The following is a 24,307-nucleotide window of genomic DNA, read 5'->3' on the forward strand; positions in this document are numbered from 1 at the left end:
AAACACCTTTTTATACTTCAGAATGTCAGCATATTTAAGAGGAAGCAGCTGTTCTCCTCACTTGCTTGCAAGCCTGGTTGAGACTTAAATTCTCACAAACAAGAAGGAAATAAATTGAATATCATTCTGAGTCTTCAGTGTACCAGAAAACATGATGAGACTCTTTGGGTCATAGTATTAATTTGTCAGGGCTTCCCAGGTGGCTCAGTGGTAAAGAGTCCGCTTGCCAACGAGGGAGATATGCCTTTGATCCCTGGGTCAAGAATTATCCCTGGAGGAGGAAATGGCAACCCACTCTAGTATTCTTGCCTGGAAAGTCCCATGGATGGAGGAGCCTGGGAGGCTATGGTCCATGGGGTCGTAAATAGTCGGACATGACTGAGCAACTGAGCATGCATGCATTCATTTCTGTTACCTGGAAGGAAATTTCCATAACTCACCTCTGGTTCTCTGAGTTGGATCATGAGATCTGTAACTAGGAAAATGCTTTCCTTACCCAGACCATGTAAGTTGGCCACTCTCTTTTATTATCTAGAATTCAAGTTATTTTCTGGAATCTTTTCTTATGCTTTATGAAATGTTTTAAAAGGTATTTCCAGTGTTTTATGCAAGAATGAGGGCCAAAATGGCCCACTCTGAATACTGACACGTTTCCGTTCATCCTCCACGAGAGCACCATTCCACAAAGTATTAGCAATCTGTTTTGATGCCAAAGCCAAACAATGACAGTTGCAATAATGAACATTCGCTTCAGGGCGCTGGCAGAAAACAGCACAGAAATGCAAACCTGCTCCATCTCAAACCTTGCCTTCCCACTACAGCACACCCATTACTTCCGACTCCCTGTCACATGTATCGTTCTTAGAGGACCACTGGCAGAACAGTGCAAAGAAATCTGAATCCACCCCTGGGAAACATTAAGAAGAGTGAATCAGGATTCTGGTTCCACATCGTTTGGGAAAAAAAAAAGAAAAGGAAAAGTTTACAATAAGGAGGGCCTGTGGGTTACTCTTACCACTTTGCAGAAGAGATTGTTTGCACACTGTAGGTTTTCCTTCTCTCCCCTCCCCCTAAATGGACTCCAACACCTTAATGTGTTAGCATGAACGGAGGATTGGACAAACATGATTGACTCCAGCTTGGGCCATGTTTTGTTTCTTTTGAAGTCAAATTTTTAAGATACTATCTTCCAACAATCATAATAAATCATGACCAGTTGGAATAGACTGAAGGGATGTGATCAGTTCTTTTATGAAAAAAATTCAAAATTTTAGCAAAAAGAACATGTGCTTCTGAGCCAGGCTGAGTTCAAATCGTTGCCCTACAGCTGGCAGCTTTGGCCTTGAGCAAGTTCCCAAAACTCCACATACCCCAATTTCTTCTCTAAGGTGGGGAGAAAGAAGGTATGCCTATATATATATATTTTTAATTAAGATATAGTTGATTTATAATAGTGTTTTAGTTTCAGGCATACATCAAAATGATTCATGTGTGTGTGTGTATATATTCTTTTTCAGATTCTTTTCTTTTATAAGGTTATTAGACAATATTGTGTATAATTCCCTGTGTTATACAGTAGGTCCTTGCTGGTTCTTTATTTTATACATAGCAATGTATAAATGTTAATCCTGAACTCCTAATTTACCCTCTTAGTTTTTTATGATGATTGAGTGTATTAGTATGTATAAATGCTTTAACATTGCTTCTACCATCTTTAGCTATAATTGTGTCTTGCTCATTCATTTGTTCATTTATTCATTCATTGTTTTCTTTGAATAAATATTTATTGAATGCATTTTTATGTCAAGTATAAATGCAAGGGTCTATGAATGGACAAAATGGATGGAAGAAGGGCTGGTGTATTTATTACTGTTATTTCAGATCATTATGGGATGTCTCATGAACCACATAATGGACATATATTATCCTTCCCATCTCCAGTGGCTTAGGTAGTGAAGTGAAGTGAAGTCACTCAGTTGTGTCGGACTCTTTGCGACCCCATGGACTGTAGCCTACCAGGCTCCTCTGTCCATGGGATTTTCCAGGCAATAGTCCTGGAGTGGATTGCCATTTCCTTCTCCAGGGGATCTTCCCAACCCAAGGATCAAACCCGGGTCTCCCGCATTGTAGACAGACGCTTTCCCGTCTGAGCCACCAGGGAAGGTAGAACCTAGTGCAAAACAGCAGCTCAATAAATGTTGACGGAGTGAAGTTCAAAGACATGAATCACTGCAACACAGAATAACAATTTAGACCTGAAATAAGGATTTGGGAGTGAGAGATGCAATGTCAAGTCCCAGTTTTATGGAAATTTCCTCATCTAAAAACCAAGAAAGCTGTAGCATGTAACCACCGAGATCGCTGCTGTGATTCTACAAAGTAACTGAATGATGCACTGTGTGGTGACTGGTTCTAGTTCTTTTTTATCAATAAACTTTCATTTTTAGACGAGCTTTAAATCTACAAAAGAGGTACAAGAATCCTACAGAGGCTTCCAGTATACGCTGTTAAGGTTTCCTTGTTATTAGCATCTTCCATTATTGTGGTGCATTTGTCAAAGCTAGAGAACCATAACCAATACATTGCTTTTACTAGATACCATACTTCCTTTGAATTTCCTAAATTTTTACCTAATGTTCCTTTTTTCTTTTTGCCCCAGGATTCCAACCAGGACACCAGATTATATTTGACATCCTGAGTCCTTAGACTTGTCTGGACCATGACAGTTTTTCAGATTTCTTGTTTTGGTGACCTAGACATTTTTGAGGATGCTTGATCAAGAATTGTGTAGAATGTCATTGAATTTAGGTTTGTTTATGCTTTTCCCATGGTTAGACAGGGGTTATGAGTTTGGGGAAGAAGATCACAGGGATAAGTGTCATCACATCCTAGCAAGAGTGTATGTTATTAACATGATCAATAATATAAAATTTTATTTTAATGAGTGGAAAGGTATTATGCATAACTGGTAGTTTAATGTTCCATACTAAAGAAAATAGCTTTGCTATATGTCATTTTCTATGCAATGTACAGTCATCTGTTGATATTCATGGGGAACTGGTTCCAGAACCCCTGTAGATACCAAAATCTATGGATGCTCAAGTGCTTATATAAAATGATGTAGCAGTTGCACATAACCTATACACATCCTTCCATTTACTTTAAATCATTTCCAGATTACTTCTAATACCTAAAACTGTGTATCATTATGTAAATAGCTGCAAATACAATGTAAATGGTATGTAAATAATCACCTTCCCACAGCAAAATTGTGTTTTCTGGAAGTTTCTGGCATTATTTTTTAAATATTTTAAAATGGATGCAGAAACCAAGGGCCATCTAAATAAAATAGTTGGTGCCTTCATGGCTTAATCTTAAAATATATTTACCTTACTTGTTAAAAAAAGACCTCTTTACTACTGGGAAATTAAAAGTAACTGAAAAATTCACATCTTGTTATAAATTAATAATACTCCCACCTTTGTGGACTCAAGATCTATATATTAAATTTAAAGTGAAAAACATGACTGTATTTCACTCAAACTAACCTTAATCTTGAGAAAATATTAATAACAGATCTTTGTTCAGCTACGTGGCCTAAAAAATGTAACAAGGTTAAGTGAAAGTGTTAGTTGTTCAGTTGAGGCCGACTCTGTGACCCAATGGATGGCATGGCTCCTCTGTCCATGGAATTCTCCCGGCAAAGATACTGGAGTAGTTTCATTTCCTTCTCCAGGGTATCTTCCCAACCCAGACGTCAAGTTTGGGTCTTTTGCATTGCAGGCAGATTTTTACCATTTGAGCCACAAAGGAATTAAGTACCAGAAATTTAGTGTTTAGATCCTGATTTCCCCGAGCCTGTCTCGTGCAAGGGACTTCCCTTAAGAAACATTAACATTTTACTAAGCCCAAGCCATAGACGGTCTGGACTCTCTAACCTTTGACATTCTTGGTATAAATGTACTTTATCCTCTGGGGATAATGCCGTGCCACGTAGGGCCACCCAAAATGGACGGAGCACAGTGGAGAGTTCTGACAAAACATGGTCCACCAGAGAAGGAAATGACAAAGCACATCCACATTCCTGCCTTGAGAACCGCACGAACAGTTGATGTTGTTCAGTTGCTCAGTGGTGTCTGACTCTTTGCAACCCCATGGACTGCACATTCCAGGCTTCCCTGTCCTTCACCACCTCCCAAAGTTTGCTGAAACTCATCTCCATCGAGTCGGTCATACCATCCAAACATCTCATCTTCTGTTGTCCCCTTCTCCCGCCTTCAATCTTTCCCAGTATCAGGGTCTTTTCTAATGAGTCGACTCTTCACATCAAGTGCCAAAGTATTGGAGCTTCAGGTTCAGCATCAGTCCTTTCAAGGAATATTCAGGACTGATTTCCTTTAGGATGGACTGGTTGGATCTCCTTGCAGTCCAAGGGACTCGCAAGAATCTTCTCCAACACCACAGTTCAAAAACATCAATGCTTTGATGCTCTCCTTTCTTTATGGTCCAACTCTCACATCCATACATGGCTACTGGAAAAACCATAGCTTTGAATAGGCAGACCTTTGTTGGCAAAGTAATAATGTCTCTGCTTTTTAATATGCTATCTAGGTTGGTCATAGCTTTCCTTCAAAGGAGCAAGTGTCTTTTAATTTCATGGCTGCAGTCACCATCTGAGGTGACTTGCGGGCCCAAGGAAATAAAGTCTGTCACTGTTTCCATTGGTTCCCCATCTATTTGCCAGAAAGTGATGGGACCGGATGCCATGATCTTCATTTTCTGAATGTTGAGCTTTAAGCCAGCTTTTTCACTCTCCTCTTTCACTTTAATCAAGAGGCTCTTTAGTTCCTCTTCACTTTCTGCCATAAGGGTGGTGTCATCTGCATATCTGAGGTTATTGATATTTCTCCCAGCAATCTTGATTCCAGCTTGTGCTTCTTCCAGTCCAGCGTTTCTCATGATGTACTCTGCATAGAAGTTAAATAAGCAGGGTGACAATATACAGTCTTGACGTACTCCTTTCCCGATTTGTAACCAGTTTGTTGTTCCATGTCCAGTTCTAACTGTTGCTTCTTGACCTGCATACAGGTTTCTCAGGAGGCAGGTCAGGTGGTCTGGTATTCCCATCTCTTTAAGAATTTTCCACGGTTTGTGATCCACACAGTCAAAAGCTTTAGCATAGTCAGTGAAGCAGAAGTAGATTTTTTTCTGGAAATCTCTTACTTTTTCTACGATACAACGGATGTCAGCAACTTGATGTCTGGATCCTCTGCCTTTTCTAAATCCAGCTTGAACATCTGGAAGTTTGGTTCATGTACTGTTGAAGCCTAGCTTGGAGAATTTTAAGCATTACTTTGCTAGTGTGTGAGATGAGTGCAATTGTGCCATAGTTTGAACATTCTTCGGCATTGCCTTTCTTTGTGATTGGAATTAAAACTGACCTTTTCCAGTCCTGTGGCCACTGCTGAATTTTCTAAATTTGCTGGATATTGAGTGCCGCACTTTAACAGGGTCATCTTTTAGGATTTGAAATTTTCTGGTATTGCCTGATATTTTAATGTTGGTACCTTAGAAGACAAGACTAGTCAGGAAGTGGGCCTTTCAGTGTTCAAGGTAATGCATTCTTGTGGCCAAAATTGGTGTTAGCTAATTTTATTTATTTTTCTCTTGCTATGAGAAAAACTGGTGGTGGCACTATGATTATTTTTTCTAACATGGTTATAAGATGTTCTCCATGATACTGCAGGGGACCTTAATGGCATTATGGCTGAATAAGTGGTTAAAAGTATATGAAGGGTCAGGGCAAAGGGAAGGTCCAGATAAATTGTTCTATTCAATATCCCTCAGCATCCCCTATAATGGAAAAGAATCCAGAAAAGAATATATTCACATACACACATATATAGTATGTGTGTGTGTATATATACACACATACAATATGTATATATATTTAGCTATTATATGCCTACCTATGTGTGTATGTAGACATATAATAGCTAAATATATATACATGTATGTATATTGCAGAATCACTTTGTATACACCTGAAACTTTGTAAATCAATTATAGTTCAAATTTTTTAATAAAAATTAATTAATGAAAAACAAACAGCAAGAACCCATTCATCTTCCGACTGGCTAGTGTTTCTGTGCCATATTTGGGAAAGAAGCTGAAACCAGCCTTACCCACATTCCCACCTCTCTCTCCAGATCAAAGTGAAAATCCAAGTTCAAAGGCTTGTTGGTAACAGAAATTAACAAGAACTACATTTTTATGAGGAAGCCCCTCACTGCAGGTACCACTGTCCTTTATAGCCACTGCCCGCTCCATTTACCATGGGTGTTTAGGGCGGCGTTGCATAGTGAGCACGGCAACCTGTGGGAGGAGAGACAACTCCAAGAGCAGCTGTGGCTGGAGAGGCTGCCTGGGAATATTTTGAGTAGGAGGTTAAGAGTTAGCCAGCCGGGAGGCAGTGAAAAGGGATATAAAAATAGAAAGCACAGGGCCTGGAGCACATTTGCGATTCATACTGGACTTGGCAGACGTTGCTCACACCATGTTAACCAGCCTATTTGGGTTGGGAGCTGTGTCTACCCAAGTGAAGCTAAGACAAGGTAGGCTCACTTTGGAGGTTGACCTCTCCAGATTTAGAGTCAGACTTCAGAGCCAGAAGGGTTGTTGGGTCACAGTGCATCAACGCCTTCCTGGTTATCATGCTCTTGAAAGCTGTGACATTAACATGGTGTGACCAGTCCGTGAATTCCATATGAAGAGTCACCATTGGTGTTTGAATACTTTTGTGTCACACGCTCCCTGAACTCATCCTGGTACAGGGCATATGCTTAATAAATATGCCAGATTAGAATTTGTCTTGTTTGTATATGGATGATTTTTGTATTTGTTGAACATACAGCTTTTTGTAGATAAGGCAAGAATTTTATAAACCTTTGATCTTGACAAAGTGGTGTGACATCAGGGTTCTTTACTTCCCATATATTTTATACAAGCATGCACAAGATCACAACCAACTTTTTTAAAGGGTCTTGGCTGTGATTTTATTTCATTGTATTTGTTTTTGACTGCTCTGGGTCTTTGTCGCTGCACACAGGCTTTCTCCAGCTCCAGGGAGCGGGGGCTACTCTCTGGATGCAGTCTGTGTGCTTCTCATTGTGGTGGCGTCTCTTGTTCTGGAGCACAGCCTTAGGGCGCACAGGCTTCAGTCACTGCAGGATGCAGGCTCAGCGGTCATGGCACACAGGCTTGGGTGCCCCGCGGCACGTCGGATCTTCCCAGACCAGGGATCGAACCAGTGTCCTCTGCATTGCAAGGCGGTTTCTCAACCACAGGACCACCAGGGAAGCCCTATTTTACCTATTTTGTTTTAAATTAAAGAAAGAGATGTAGAAGAAAATAGAAAGACAAGTCGTAAAGAGAAATGAACATACCTTAGACGTATTTACTCTCCATTGTATTTTTTAAAGCCATCCTGGGAGACATATACAAAGCACAGTGCACTATAAAGAATATTTAAGTAAGGCCACACATTAACAAGGTAACTTTGAGCATGTTTATTTACCTCAAGAAAACATGGTAAAGCCTATTTGTATTTATTTTCAAGAATTGTCCAAATGTGTTCTATCGATAGACGCAACTGTAAGTGTGCGTCTGTGTCACTTCCTCAGGAGATGATTGCCGCGTGGTCAACAGGGGGTCGGAGCTAGTCGCTCTTCTCATTATTACCAGAATGCAATGTCGGGGATGCGTTTTCAAATGGGGAAAGATAATGCACTGTCTTTGCCTTTTCTCCTGTGCTATTTTGACTGCAGATAGTACCACAGGGACACCAGCAATATCAACGACAACTGTGGAAATTCGCAAAAGCAGTGTTATGACAACGGAGATCACCTCTAAAGTGGAGAAGAGCCCCACCACAGCCAGTGGCAACAGCTCCTGTCCTTCCACGGAGACTGAGGAGGAAAAGGCCAAGAGGCTGCTGTACTGTTCCCTCTGCAAGGTTGCTGTCAACTCCGCCTCCCAGCTGGAGGCCCACAACAGTGGTGAGATGCAGCGATTCCTTCTCTGTCTCAACAGCTCTGCAGTTATGCTCCTCTGAATAGATGAGGTCTTTGCAGCAGGGGACAGAGGGGTGGCAGAAAACTGGCAATTGTTACACGGAACTCAGTAACCATTAAAAAGTAAGAATGGCAAGCAAAGTGCCATTGGCATGCGGGCAGTGGAGGGTTTCCAGGGCTCCCATGACGTGCTGTGGATGCGTGTGTGTGTTTTATAAACACAAGGAGAGTCAGTAAAATATAATTCTAAAGCATCAGCTTTGTGTTTATATGATTTCTAGATTGCTATGTTAATTTCATGCATTTGCTTCTAAATGAAATTTTCTAAAGTTGCACCAATAATAGAGTTGCAAAATTGGGTTGCACAATTCCATGAGATTTTGGTTAAAACCTCCTTATTATGGTTTTTATGGTAAATGTTGTTTGGGCTAAATTTATTTGAACCGGACAATTAAACTTAAGAAAATGCTTCCTATAGACAGAAGCAAGATAAGACATTTTACCTTATCTTGAGGTAAGATATCTATGTGAAAGATTTTACTTATTCTTTCTGACAGCCTAAAGATACTATTCCCCTGCTTTGATTGAGGCTCAGAGAAGACATGTGATCAGTTAGGTGATGAGCCATTATTCAAACCCAGGTCTCTCTAACTTAAACACTAAACTTTAATATAGCAGAACTGAAAATACTGATAAGCCAGTATGGAATCCTCTTTGGATATATTTTGATTCCATCCACTTGCTCTTTCTGTATATCTATGTTTATATATATACATATATATATATATATTTAAAGATGTTATATATCTCTATATAAGCCTAACTAGATATACATATATATATATATATAATACATATATGGAGAGAGAATATATTTATATTGACTTATATAAAGATTTTATCTATTTATTTATTTATGTCCTGCCTGAGATTTTAGCCAGCCCTTTGGCCCAAGACCAGCTTTTCTCTGAAAGACTGGGGTCATTGCCAGGTCTCTGTCAGCCGTTACAATAGGACAAGAATCATTTGTGAATCATACCCTGAGTTAATAGTGCAGCTGTGCACCGATGGAGTCTTTGACCAATCACTGCTGCCCAAGTAACATTCCAGTATTGACCTCAAGCCTCTAAGGGTGTAATTGCAGGTGGGGGACAATTCCTTCCACACACACACGCCCCTCCTGCAGGCGGCATGAGTCGTAGTCAGGGAGAGTTCAGGAGGGCAGGGACTGGGACACGCAGAAGAGCATCTGGCCCCAAGTTGGAATCTAAGCCTTCAGATTTCCCCCTCTTTCCTCCTGCAAAGACGTGCTTCCTGGGTGCATGGTCATGGAAGAGAGTGGATATCATTGGATGTCCATTCAGTGCTCGAGAATTCTTGGTCATTCCCCATCATGACAGAGAAACATTCATTTTGAGGGGAGGCCCGTTTTGATAGATAAACAAACCATAGCCTTGGAGGCTGCAGTTAATTTATTAAGAATTTGGATGTCCTTCCTGAATTCTGATCAGAGACATCTGATTAAGAACAAAGAAGGAATGACTTATTTGATTTAAGAGCAAAGAAGGAATGACTAATTTGATTTTATCACATCAGGTCAGCATTTTCCATATTCCAGTTTTATGGTCATTTATGGTTTGTGTGTCAGAATTGCATTTGGAGCCTTAAATATGTATGTATTTTATATGTATAAATATATATTCATATACTTTGTATGGATAGAAAAGTATATATCTTTATATATAAATAAATTTATATTTAAGTATATTTAAATATATATGCATTTATGCTTATTTAAATATATTTCTGTATGTATTAATATATATACACCCAGGGATTCTGATTTATTGTATATCCTACTGCTGCTGCTGCTGTTTAGTCGTCCAGTCATGTCTTGACTCTTTGCAGCCCTATGGACTGTATAGCTCACCAGGTTTCTCTATCCATGAAGTTCTCTAAGCAAGAATACTGGAGTGGGTTGCCATGCCCTCCTCCAGTGGATCTTCCTGAGTCAGGGACTGGACATGGGATTCTTTACCACTTAACCACCTGGAAGGTCCATATATCCTGCAAATATATCCTATTATATATCCTAAATATATTTCCTACATCCAGGGATTTTGATTTGTTATATAGCCAGGGCCTGGGAAGCTATAGTGTTTGGGAAAAGGAAAAAAAAAAGCAAAACTGTTGCCAGGTGTTTTGCAGGCAGAGCTGAGAACTAGCGTAACCTTCTCACCTGGAGGCTTAGGAGGTGATGGGTTGTCACCCTGACTTGAGCCCCTTTCTAGGCGTGTCGCCTCTGAGGTTTCAGCCCAGGGGGACACCGTGACCCCCACGTCTCTTCCCTCTAAGGTGTTTCTCTCTCCGCATCAGACATCCCCCCGCGGGTTACGCCGAGCGGAAACCCGCGGGGGGACTGTAGACGGCGAGGCCGGACGCACGCCCCTGTCCTGTCCGGGGTGGGAGTGGTCCTCGGCGGCCTCACCATAAGATCGTTGAGCTGGGTTCTCGTTTGGGGCCACCAGAAGCAGGCGCGGAGACAGCGGTGTGAGGGTCCCTGGGCTTTGGGGGGTTATCGCGGTGGGAGAAGGAGACAGGAAGCGAAGGCCCCCAGGACAGGCCGCGTCACCTCGCCAGCCGCTGACGAGGGCCAAAGGAGCTCACCTGCACAGACAGAGCGCCTGGCCCGTCCCTCACAGGCCGGACCTGCGAGGGGCCGCACGGAGCAGCAGAACTGAGTCTCCTCAAGTTTGGGGCATAGTTGTTTACAATGCTGTGTCCGTTTCTGCTGCACAGCAAAGTGAACCAGCCACCTGTATACACGGGTCCCCGCCCTTCTGAGCCCCGCCCCACGGCCTCCAAGCGCCACCCCTGCAGGCCATGGAGCTCTGAGCTGAGCTCCTGTGCTGTGTAACGGCCTCCCACGAGCTGTGTGACACGATAGTGTGCGTGTGTCAGCCCCAGGCTCCCATTCACCCCTCCTCCCCGCTTCCCATGCGCACGTCCTCTCTGCGTCTGCAACTCTACTCCTGCCCTGCAGATTCGCTCATCAGTATCACCGTTCCAGACTCCACATATATGCATTAATATACTCTGTTTTCCCCTCTTTCTGACTTACTTCACTCTGTGTGACAGATTCTCCGTCCATCCACCTTTATGATCACATTGCTCTCCTTGTCCATTTACAATCTGTTGTTTACATTAAAAAAGGTCGTACTACAGGCGCATGAATCCCAGCCTGTGTGAGCTCAGAGGATTTTGAACTACTCTGAAATGACTAGTGAAACTGAAGCTTGTAGTCGGATTTGTGTGCTTCTGGGGATGGCTGCATAACAGAGAGTTCGACAGATGGAGCAGATGGTTTGCTAATTTAATAAATACTAGATCTCATCAGAACTACATCCATTGTTTAGAATATAGACCAGTAAAATGGTTGTCAGAGAGGATTCTGCGCACTGACACTATTTAGAGTTGTCGGTCCATGATGCTAGTGGAAAGCAGGACCCGTTTGATAGCAAGCAGTCCGCTGAATCCCTGTTTTCTAGTTCTCTTAAAGGACCACCTTGCCAGCTGCACTCAGAGCAGACCACAATCATGCCCACCACTGCTTCCATCAATAGATCTTTAAAAGACTTCTCCAATTTCTTCTTAGATCCGGATTTTATTAATAGGAAAACACCGATAAAGACTTGGCTGTGTTTTTCAGGGAACCAGGTTTGAATATCAGTTGTCATCGGAAGCAATCCGGCTGCAGAATGGGGAGATGTGTCTTTTGCATTTGCATTGTAATTCTAAGAGTTTTCTTTTTTATCCCTTTGGAAACATGTCGTAGACATGAGCTAAGGCCTCTGACACTGAGTGGAGAGTTATGCACTTATGGGCTGTTTACGGGAAGTCAACCACCTTCAAGACATGTTTTACTGTTAATCTTGGAAAACACCTTCTTCTTTTTAAAATTTTATTGGAGAATAGGTGATTTGCAATGTTGTATTAGTTTCATATGTACGACAAAGTGATTCGGTTATATGTATATTCGTTCTTCTTCAGATTCTTTTTCCGTATAGGTTATTATAGATATTGAGTGGGCTTCCTTGGTGGCTCAGACAAAAGAATTTACCTGCAATAAGGAGACCTGGGTTCGATCCCTGGGTTGGGAAGATCCCCTGGAGAAGGGAATGGCTACCCACTCCAGTATTCTTGCCTGGAGAATTCCACGGACAGAGGAGCCTGGCAAATTACAGTCCATGGGGTCACAAAGAGTCAAATATGACTGAGAGACTAACATACACACACAGAATATTGAGTAGAGTTCCTTGTGCTGTAACATAGGTCCCTGCTGTTTTCCTGCTCTAATCACAGCCTCCTGATTTGCGCCCCCCCCCCACTCTTGTTTCCCCTTTGGTGACTGTACATTTCTTTTTGAAGTCTGTGAGTCTGTTTCTGTTTTGTAAATACGTTCATCTGTATTATTTTTTAAGATTCCACATATAAGTGATATCATGTATTTCTTTATCTGTCTGACTCACATCACTTAGTATTATAATTAATTTCTAGGGACGTCTATGTTGCTGCAAATGGCATTATTCAGTCTTTTTTTGGCTGAGCAGTTCTCCATTGCGTATGGGCATTACTCGTCTTCATCTACTCATCTGTTGATGGGCATTTAGGCTAGTTTCCACATTTTGGCTGGAAAATGGATTCTTAATCATAAATATTGGGAAAACAATTTCCATTAAACACTGCCTTTGTTACGGCTTAATGGAATAGACTAGAGTGAACTAAAAGTGATCAGATTTAATTTTTACCTCAAATCTGCAGAGAACTTTTCTATGTGAACTTTGGCAAGGCAATTGTCTTTGGGGCCCTTTCTCTCTCTTTCTGTCTCTGTCTGTCTGTCTCTCTCTCTCTCTCATGGAGTTAAGAGGCCATATGCACCTTGTGAGGATGAAATATTATGACATGATTATTAGCAGAATCACAGCAGCTGCTGTCTGCTCAGTCGCTCAGTCGTGTCTGACTCTTTGTGGCCCCATGGACTGTAGCCCTCCAGGCTCCTCTTTCCATGGAAGCTTCCAGGCAAGAATAGGGATTGGGATGTCATTTCCTATTCCAGGAGATCCTCCCAACACAGGGATGGAACCCGCATCTCTTGTGTCTCAGGCATGGCAGGCAAGTTCTTTACAACTGAGTCGCCTGGGAAGCCCCAGCTGCGTTGCTGTGTTATTTCGTGTGCTTTCTGTTTTTATTTTTCACTACAGTATAACCATTCAAAGTTAGTTATTTTTTTGGAATAGTACTGGAATATAGGATTTCTTTTTTTTTTTTTAATTTGGGAGGAAAAGCAGTTCTCCTGAACTTGCTAGCATGATTCAAAAAACTCTAAGAATGCTTGCAACACCATAAGAGGACATACTCTTTATAAGAGACCTTGAAGTCTCCTCTTATTTTTATGTTATGGACACAGATATTATAAAAAGATATGTTTTGTCTCTTTCTTTACAGAAATTCCCCCCAAACATCCTGCTAGGTAATGCTTTGCTTAGCCAATTTTAATGAGTTTCTGTATATAATTGAAAAAAAATCATTTGAAATTTTATAAGCAGACTCATTACTAATTTGGCAGATTTTTCTGGTGATGACTTAAAGTGGTAACATTTGATCATTTTCACTAAGCACATTCCAGCTTTTTTGTGCCTACACAGAGCTTATTTTCCCTCACTAAGTTTTAATATAGAGAAAAGTCACTTTATCGAAAGACAGACTTGACTAAGTTTTAAAATGCTTAGAGATTTCTAAATTTTTGCTTAAACATGAAAACAGTGTTAAGAAGAAGAAAGAGAAGATTGACTAAAATTTATTGAGCATGTGGGCATGCCAGAAATAATACCTTAAGATAAAAAATGCATCTCCTGCAACACTTCAGTACATTGAAACCTCACAGCTAGTAGAGACAAACTCTGGCTTATACCATCTCAGAACCTGAGCTCATAACTCTCTTTATGAATATGTGTTTGTTGATCTTTATTAATACCCAATACTTTGCTAATCTTCACTGATTTACTGCCATGCATTGGGCCCTTAGAATGAAAATTTGAGCAAAACCCAGGAGTTGCCTTCAAGAAGCCGAGGTCCAGTTTATGCCTCTGTTCAGGAAGAGACTGTGTAAAGACTTGTTTCCTCTATAGAGATTTGTCATTTCATGTTTCAAGTGAAGAACTCATTTAAGCCAGTCAGTGGTAGTCCAAGTTCATGGCCTTGTTATTATTAAGGCCCAGAGATATCTATCACATCTCTTCAAGATCTTCTGGGATGATGATAAGACTTCAGTTAGATGGAAAAAACAGATGGAGACTCTTCTATCACAAGTCTGCTGTCATGCCTTCTTTAAACTTTCTACAAATGATTAAAAAAAGGCAGCTCAGCCACATAGCCGCTGTGTTACACATGGTCATGCAGGACATGCTTGAGTACAAGAGCTGTACTATCTAATGTGGTAACCACTAGCCTTAGATGATGATTTAAATCGAAATCAATCACCAATTCAGTAGCAGTAGCCTCATATCAAGTGCTGAAGAGTGTGACTAAAGGCCACCATATTGGTGCCTACAGATCAAGACCATTCCCATCACCCCAGAAGTTTCTATCAGAGAGTGGACTGGAGCCACAATTCTTTTTTTCAAAATATCTTTTGACCTACAGTAGATTTACAACGCTGTGTTAGTTTCAAGTGTACAGCAAAGTGAATCCATTATACGTGACACACCTACTCTTTTTGTTGTTGTTCAGTCACCCACTCGTGTCCAACTCTTTGAGACCCATGGACTGCAGCACACCAGGCCTCCGGTCCTTCACAATCTCCCAGAGTTTGCCCAAGTTCATGTTCATTGCATTGGTGATGCTGTCCAACCATCTCATCCTCTGACACCCTCTTCTCCTGCCCTCAATCCTTCCCAGCATCAGGGTCTTTTCCAAAAAGTCATCTGTTCACATAAGATGACCAAAATACTATAGCTTCAGCTTCAGCATCAGTCCTTCCAGTGAATATTCAGGGTTGATCTCCCTTAAGATTGACTGGTTTGATCTCCTTGTTGTCCAAAGGACTCTCAGGAGTCTCCTCCAGCACCACAGTTCAAAGGTATAAATTCTTTGGTGCTCTGCCTTCTTTACTGTCCAGCTTTCACACCGCACATGACCACTGGGAAGACCACAGCCTTGACTATATGAACCTTTGTCAGCAGAGTAATGTCTCTCCTTTTCAACACACTGTCGAGGTTTGTCATAGCTTTCCTGCTAAGAAGCAAACATCTGATTTCACGGCTGCCGTCACCGTCTACAGTGATTCTGAGCCCAAGGAGAGGAGCTCTGTCACTGCTTCCACATTTCCCCCTTCTACTTGCCAAGAAGTGATGGGGCTGATGCCATGATCTTAGACTTTTTATTTAGTCTTAAACCAGCTCTTTCACTCTCCTCCTTCATCTTCATCAAGAAGCTCTCTAGTTCCTCTTCTCTTTCTGTCATTAGAGTGGTATCATCTGCACATCTGAGGTTGTTGATGTTTCTCCCGCCTATCTTGATTCCAGCTTGTCACTCATCCAGCCCAGCATTTCTCATGATGTGCTCAGTGTGTAGATTAAACAGACAGGATGACAGCAGACAGCCCTGTCATACTCCTTTCTCAATCTTCAACCAATCAATTGTTCTCTGCAGGGTTCTAACTGTTCCTTCTTGACCCGCATACAGGTTTCTCAGGAGACAGGAAAGATGGTCTGGTATTCCCATCTCTGTAAGAGCTTTCCACAGTTTGTCATGATCCCCACAGTCAAAGGCTTTAGCATAGTCAGTTAAAGAGAGATACATGTTTTCCTGAAGTCCCCTTGCTTTCTCTATCATCCAGCAGATGTTGACAATTTGATCTCTGGTTCCTCTTCCTTTTCTAAATCCAGCTTGGACATCTGGAAGTTCTTGGTTTGCATAGTGCTGAAGCCTAGCATGCAGGATTTTAAGCATAACCTTCCCAGCATGGGTGATGAGTGCAGTTGTCCAATGCTTAGCACATTCTTTGTTACCACCCTTCTTGGGAATTGGGATGAGGATATGACCTTTTCCAGTCCTGTGGCCACTGCTGAGTCTTCCAGATTTGCTGACATAATGAATGCAAAACCTTGATGGCAGCATCTTTAGGGATTTGAATAGTTCTACTGGAATTTTTTAGATTCTTATAATTCTTAAATAATGTACGTTGGAAATTGCAATATGGGTGATTTGGAATATATTATCTAACCAAAGAATTTTATGTAGCTGTCAACATTCAGAGTTTAGTTATTTCATGTTTAGTGACTTCTCATGCATAAACAGCTAGAATAAGTGATCTCAGTGTTGTGTCAAGAGGACTTTTCTTACTGTGTACTTTTACATGCCATTTCTTTTAAGAGTGGTTTCATGCTCAGGCCAAACAGAATCTTCTGTTCAGTTCAGTCGCTCAGGTGAGTCCAACTCTTTGCAACCCCATGGACTGCGGCACGCCAGGCCTCCATGTCTGTCACCAACTCCCGGAGCTTACTCAAACTCATGTTCACTGAGTCGGTGATGCCATCCAATCATCTGATCTTCTGTCATTCCTTTCTCTTCCTGCCCTCGATCTTTCCCAGCATCAAGGCCTTTTCCAGTGAGTTGGCTCTTCACATCGGGTGGCCAAAGTATTGGCACGTCAGCTTCAGCATCAGTCCTTCCAACTTGCCATTTGGAGGAATAAAAACAGAGAGAGGATGTGGAGGCTATTGGTGCCAGTTGCACAGTTCAGGTGTAGAGAGTCAAGATAACTTTTTCTCCCTTCGGACACACAAAAGTTGGACCATCGTGCCATTATATTGAATGTTATAGATAAACACCTCAAAAAGCTCTTTGTTGTTTGTATGGATACTGGCCACTTTCCTGCTCACATATCTATAATCTGGATCATCTGAACTGGTCAGTGAGAAAGTAACTAAATGATCTCTGGCTATCACCTGGGTTTGCTGACATCTGTGCTATGTTGAGTCGCTTCAGTCATGTCTGACTCTTTTTGACCCCATGAATGGTAGCCCGCCAGGCTTCTCTGTCCATGGAATTCTCCAGGCAAGAATCCTGGAGTGGCTTCCATGCCCTTATTCAGGGCATCTTTCCCACCCAGTCTAGTCTGATGCTATTAAACCTCATCTCATGGGCATTCTGGAGAACTGAACTTTAAGGTATTGAAATTTATTTTATAGAAGGGCAAGTTTTGCAAGGTACATTGCCCTTCAAATGAATCCTCTGAAACTCCCTTTGTACTGTTTAGACAGTTAATTTGTCAGCTTGAATCGAGACTTAAAAATAGTCATATTTTGTCCCTAGAACACCCCTTATGAAAATCTATCATAAGGAAACAACCTTAGGATGGATTTTAAAAGATTAATGAGTAGGATAATTATATAGGGAAAGAGGAAAATAATACAAATATCTAATATTAGACAAGTGGTTAAATATATAGCATTCATGTATTGTAAGCCTATGCTGTCATTAAAAATCATGTACATTTTTTAAAGTATGTATAATTCCAAGGAAAGTTCTATACAGAATTATTTTGTTATCCAAATGTTTTAAATGCACATGTACAAGTAGAAAATCAAAGACTGGCACATGATGACCACCATTAAAATTCTGATATGTCTCTGTGGAAAAATTCTTAAAGAGATGGGAATAACAGACCACCTGACCTGCCTGTTGAGAAACCTATATGCAGGTCAGGAAGCAACAGTTAGAACTGGACATGGAACAACAGACTGGTTCCAAATAGGAAAAGGAGTACGTCAAGGCTGTATATTGTCACCCAGCTTATTCAACTTATATGCAGAATACATCATAAGTAATGTTGGGCTGGATGAAGCACAAGCTGGAATCAAGACTGCTGGGAGAAATATCAATAACCTCAGATATGCAGATGACACCACCCTTGTGGCAGAAAGTGAAGAAGAACTAAAGAGCCTCTTGATGAAAGTGAAAGAGGAGAGGGAAAAAGTTAGCTTAAAACTCAACATTCAGAAAACCAAAATCATGGCATGTGGTCACATTACTTCACAGGAAACAGATGTGGAAACAATGGAAACAGTGAGAGACTTTATTTTTGAGGGCTCCAAAATCACTGCAGATGGTGACCGCAGCCATGAAATTAAAAGATACTTTCTCCTTGGAAGAAGAGCTATGACCAACCTAGACAGCATATTAAAAAAGCAGAGACATTTCTTTACCAACAAAGGTCCATCTAGTCAAAGCTATGGTCTTTCCAGTAGTCATGTAAGGATGTGAGAGTTGGACAGTGAAGAAAGCTGAGAGGGGAAGAATTGATGCTTTTGGACTGTGGTGTTGGAGAAGACTCTTGAGAGAGCTTTGGACTGCTAGGAGATCCAACCAGTCCATCCTAAAGGAAATCAGTCCTGAACATTCATTGGAAGTACTGATGCTGAAGCTGAAACTCCAATATTTTGGCCACCTGATGCAAAGAACTGACTCAATGGAAGAGACCCTGATGCTGGGAAAGACTGAGGGCAGGAGGAGAAGGGGACGACAGTGAATGAGATGGTTGGATGGCATCATTGACTCGACGGACATGCATTTGAGTAAACTCCAGGAGTTGGTGATGGACAGGGAGGCCTGTTGTGCTTTAGTCCATGGGATCGCAAAAAGTTGGACACGACTGGGCAATTGAACTGAACTATGACTACCTCTCCTTGGAGGAACTGTAAGGTTTTTTTTTTTTTTTTTTCCATTTTAAAGAAGTTTCCCCAGTTTCCCTGATGACCTAATGGATGACTGATTTAATTTTAGAAAGCCATTCAGTTTTCTTGCTCACCTCCCTTTTCTTTACACGAGTACCTAACTTAAGTGCCATCTAGGGGCTTCCCTGGTGGTCCAGTGATTAAGAATCTGCCTGCCAATGCAAGGGACACGGGTTCATCCCTGGTCCCTGAACTAATATCCCACATGCTGAGGTGTAGCTAAGCCCATGCTCCACAACTACCTCCCGTGCTCTAGAGCCTGAGCTCCTGGGGAAGAGAGGCTACACGATGAGAAGCCTGCAGACCACATGGCTAGAGAGGAGCCCCCAGTGGCTGCAACTAGAGAAAACCCCACACACAGCAGCTAAGACCCAGTGCAGCCACAAATGAATGCATTAAATTCAAATAAAGAGCCATCTGGAAAATGGAATCGGTAAAGACGATGGGGGAGTAAAGGGAAAGCTAGCCGCCATTCACTCCACACCACTTATTACTTTGATTTTTGCAGATAAAATATCTTGATCCAAGGCAATCAAAAACAAACAAACAAAATTAGTATTTCTAGGAGCATTATGACTTGCTGGATCTAAACTCTGGTTGGAGAATGATTTTGCATTTCAGGAAACATGGAAGCTTCAAATGAAGGTCATTGTCACCGCCAGCCTTTTAAAAGTGGTGGGAAGAAAACAGCCCATTGAAAGTACAGAAGCAGCTTTTCGAGGGCCCTGCTGTGCAGTCACAAGGAAAGGCACCAGCCTGGCGGGATATTTACACGTGGATGAAATCAGAGGTGATCAAACCGGCCATCGCAAAACCACTGCTGTTCATATAGCATCCTGGTTCCGGATCCTCTGCTGAGCAGAAAGGCATATTACAGGGGAAGAAGGAGAATGAAAGACTCAAATTAAAATCCGAGTTTAGAAAAGACAGCATTAACAACATAGAGAAGTTAAAGGTGGTGAGAGATTCCTGTGGAACTGGAATGCAGCTGACTCAGACAGCCTTAGTGGATTTCTGACTAAATCCCATAGTTCAAGGAACTTATTTAGAAATCCACCTTCTACCCATCAGTAACTTCAAGTAGTGTTTGCTTTGTGAACCAGGCAATTAACTTAACCTTTCTTAGTCCCAGTTTATCTCTAAAATGGGCATAATATTGTCACCTATCTCATACCACAGCTAGGAGCAGGTGGGTAATTTAGCACAATAGGTGCAATGCTGGAAAATAAAATAAGCACAAATCCTCCCAGTAATCACTATTTTTAGATTATTCATGCACATTTGAGTTCTCAAAAAAAGGTAAATGCTTGAGAAATAAGAGTATGTGTTTTCTTAATTGTAGCTGTACTTGGAGCAAATATAGCTACCCTGACAGGCTACTGAAGCTTTCAGCTCTTTTGAAACTATCTAATAGCAATTTAATTATGACTGACAATCTTCTCCTAGCACAGGAGGTTACGCTGTACAAAAGTTCCACTCTGCTAGACGATGACTGCTAACCCCAGAGTCAAAGCTATTAGCTGGAGTTTTTCACCCAATCTTGGCATGATTTTAAACATGTGTCTGGTGTGTGTGTGTGTGTGTGTGTGTGTGTGTGTGTGTGTGTGTGTGTGTGTTTGCTTGCATCCACGTAAGGCGTGCATGAGTGGATATACTTAATTTTCCTATCTTTAGTAGCTTCTGGGGAGGGACTGCACTGAAACAATAATGCTAATGATGCAGTGATTTTTCTGCGAGGTTGGCATTTCTCCAGTGTTCACATACCTTCTGTTCACATCTCTTCTTCTAGGGTCAGATATAGGTGAGTCCGAAGATATTAAGGAGAACATTTTGTTTTCTGAATCTTTACCTACTGTTGCTAAGATCTTTACCTACCTTTGCTCACCCCCTACTACTGGGGCCAAATCTTTAATCCCTTCTCCTCTTCCTAATCCACCTGACACTCAATCTTGAGTCACATTACCCAGGCCAGACTTTTTTATCATCCTCCCAAGCAAAATAAAGTAATTCTATCTTCACATAGGTAGAAACAGCTTTTTGATTCATTTTAGTTGCCACTATCAAACACCAGCTCAAACAGGAGACATTAACCATAGTGAGTTGAGGGGCCTTCAGGAAAGTCGGGATGAGAATTCTTTTAATACTTACTTATTTGGCTGTTCCGAGTCTTGGTTGCAGCACACAGGAACCTCACTGCATCATGAGGGATCTTTCGTTGTGGCCTCGGACTCTCCAATTGTGGCATAGAGGCCTAGTTGATCTGTGCAGTTCCCCAAACACGGATGGAACCCTCATCCCCTGCATTGGAAAGTGGATTCTTAATCACTGGACCACCAGATGCTTTTGAACTGTGGTGTTGGAGAAGACTCTTAAGAGTCCCTTGGACAGCAAGAGATCCAACCAGTCCATCCTAAAGGAAATCAGTCCTGGGTGTTCATTGGAAGGACTGATGCTGAAGCTGAAACTCCAATACTTTGGCGACCTGATGTGAAGAACTGACTCATTGGAAAAGACCCTGATGCTGGGAAAGATTGAAGGCAGGAGGAGAAGGGGACGACAGTGAATGAGATGGTTGGATGGCATCACTGACATGTTGGACATGAGTTTGAGCAAGGTCTGGGAGTTGGTGATGGACAGGGAGGGCTGTTGTGCTGCAGTCCATGGGGTCGCAAAGAATCAGACATGACTGAGTGACTGAACTGAACTGAACTGAACCAGAGAAGTGCCCAGGATGAGAATTTTCTCCTACTCACTGCTGCTTAGACATTCCTAAGCCACACGGGCCCTGGGAATGCTCCATCAGTTTGACTGAATAAGCTGCATGGAAAAAAAAATTTTTTTTAAATAAAATCATCTGTTTGGATATAGAACGTTGGATAATCATCTGCTCACATAGTGACACAAAAGCTTCTGATCTGTATGAAGATTGCATACATGAAAGCTTGGCAAAATGATGCACACGTGTGTGCATATAGACACGTCCATTCATTCATTATGTGCGTATATACGCATGCATTGCTCCCCCTTACTCTCGTTTATGGTTCTTCTTACAAAGTCGGAAGCGTCGGGTCATTAGACCACAGGGCCGGGTCGAGAACAAGCCCAGGACAGCCTCACCCCCACCACCATGGACAGGTGCCCTAGCTCCGTATTTTAGCTGTTCCGGTTTTTTCCCAACATGTTGACTCTTTTCTCTCTCCTTACTATGTTGATATATGAATATTGTCATTGTTGTGCCTAAGGATAGAGGTTCAAAGTGAGGGATCTAAGTTGTAAAAATATGCATTTTTTAAAATACTGGACTCAGTAAAGTTATCATTTTGCAAGAGAGAAACATATGGCTATAAACCTGTTCCATGTATTCATTGCCTCTTATCGAAGACATTGGTGACTGGCTCCAAGCTGAAAGCCCTCAACATCTTTCTTTGTTGATGTTGAACGGTTCTGAGAAGCTGATTCAAGAACAAGAAGTTAAGAATCTCTTTTTTTCTGTGTTTCCAGAACTGATAAGTGAAAGTGAAAGTCGCTCAGTCGTGTCCAACTCTTTGCAACCCAATGGACTATACAGTCCATGGAATTCTCCAGGCTAGAATACTGGAGTGGGTAGCCTTTCCCTTCTCCAGGGAATCTTCCCAACCCAGGGATCAAACACATGTCATAAAGACAATTAAGATGATAAAACCTCTAAAACATAAATTAAAAAACCCAGAATGGCAGGAAGAATATAAATGATGACAAAAGAAAATTTCAGAGCAAAAACACATGGCTAAACAAGAAAAGTAAAGAATATTTATCAACTCCAAGAAGGAAATTGTGAAGAAAAATTTTGAGAGAACACTGCCATCCTGAATTTTAGTGTTTAAAAAAAAAAAAGCAAATGTCGATGAGTAGAGTAACATTAGTTATGTGGGATGGGCAAATGTGGTTGGTGTAATAAAAAAGAATTTCTTAGAGTGTACCCACCTAGCCAGTGAAACCCCTTTTATAGTAATTTTTTTTTAACATTTGAAATTTAATAGCCAATCAATGTGAATTTTGCTATTCTAACAGGACCTTTTTTTTTCAGAGTCATTAAGATCTCTATACTGTTATGTTCCTTCTTTGAGCCTAAACTACACAGTGAGGAAAGCTTGTGTGTATTCCGTTCAGAAAGTGGGTATTTAATTAGTGCCACCTCTGTAAGCACACCCTGTTTAAGCTGATTACATTTGTTACACCTCATCTCCAACTAAACCTGTAGCAACTAAGTCACCCTTCCTCATCAGGTATCATTCATGTCTCATCAGCACCAAGAGGAAGCCACACCTATTTAACGTCATCTCAGGACTTTGCGTTTACTCCTGTACTGATGGTGCTTGTTTGTTACCCGGGACATAGAAGCATGCGCAATAAGTCATGTTAACACGCGGCCGTCAGAGCACATGGTTGTGGTTTTCTGCGTCATGAGTGTGTTTGAAGCAGAACCCCCGGAAGTCCTGCACTCAGACTCAGCATCACACCACGTGGTGTTGCCGCATCGTGTCTTGGAGGCAATTACTAGCTAAGAGTTCTCTCCTCTTTTTCTCTCTCTCTCTTTTTTTTTTTTAAACATTTCTGGCAGGTACCAAGCACAAAACGATGCTAGAAGCTCGGAACGGAAGTGGGGCTATCAAAGCCTTCCCCAGGGCAGGTGTGAAAGGCAAAGGCCCAGCGAACAAGGGAAATACAGGCCTGCAGAACAAAACGTTTCACTGTGAAATCTGTGACGTGCACGTCAACTCGGAGACACAGCTGAAACAGGTAGGCAGAGCCCACCCCGGAAGTGGGGGCGCACAGGGCATGACTCTGCCTGCCTTGCGCCCTGTCTGCTCTTCTGCTCCCTCCCACCCATCCATCCACCTAGCTTCTTACTCAACCCCCTTCTTTACCTGTGCGTAGGTTAGTTGCTTATAGGAATGCTGAAATGTAGCGGCTTCTAACACCCTTCCCAGCTTGTCTGAAGTGAGTCTGTGCTGTTCTTACAGATGAGGAGTGGGCGGCGAGGGGGCTACAAGCAGCTCTTCCTTACCAGGTTTCCCACTCGAAAGGGTTGCTTTTCGCTAAAGGTCAAAGTGCAGCATTCCATGTTTCCTTGTTTAGAGATGTACATGCTACCGCTAATTTTACCCTGTGCCCTTCTTTCATGTTGCTACCTTAGTACCTGGTGGTGCTGTTCTAAATCCTACAGCCACACGCTAACGGGATGGAGTCACTGTTACTCTAATAGCCTTCCAGAGGGATCGGGTCTACCTTGCTGCTGAAGTCCCAGCCCTCATACTGTATTGTGTTTCATATGCATACGTACCTTCTTGCACTGATTTTTATGCACCCTAGTTATTTATCTTTAGAATTTAAGGGGTTGACATTTGGCTGTACAAATGTGAGGGTAAATATTAGTATGGAAATAAATCCGTGCCTGCC

At 41.8% G+C, this 24,307-nt stretch overlaps 1 protein-coding gene across 1 annotated transcript in view; it reads left to right on the forward strand.

Moving 5' to 3' along the window:
- ZNF385D (zinc finger protein 385D) overlaps positions 1 to 24,307 on the forward strand; it is a 992,080-nt gene that overhangs the window by 961,562 nt on the left and 6,211 nt on the right. The window contains 2 exon segments of the mRNA XM_061404729.1: positions 7,827 to 8,057; positions 23,469 to 23,647. Coding sequence (XP_061260713.1) covers positions 7,827 to 8,057; positions 23,469 to 23,647 — 410 coding nt within the window.

Source organism: Bos javanicus, chromosome 27, assembly GCF_032452875.1.
Source record: "Bos javanicus breed banteng chromosome 27, ARS-OSU_banteng_1.0, whole genome shotgun sequence".
Lineage (NCBI taxonomy): Eukaryota > Metazoa > Chordata > Mammalia > Artiodactyla > Bovidae > Bos > Bos javanicus.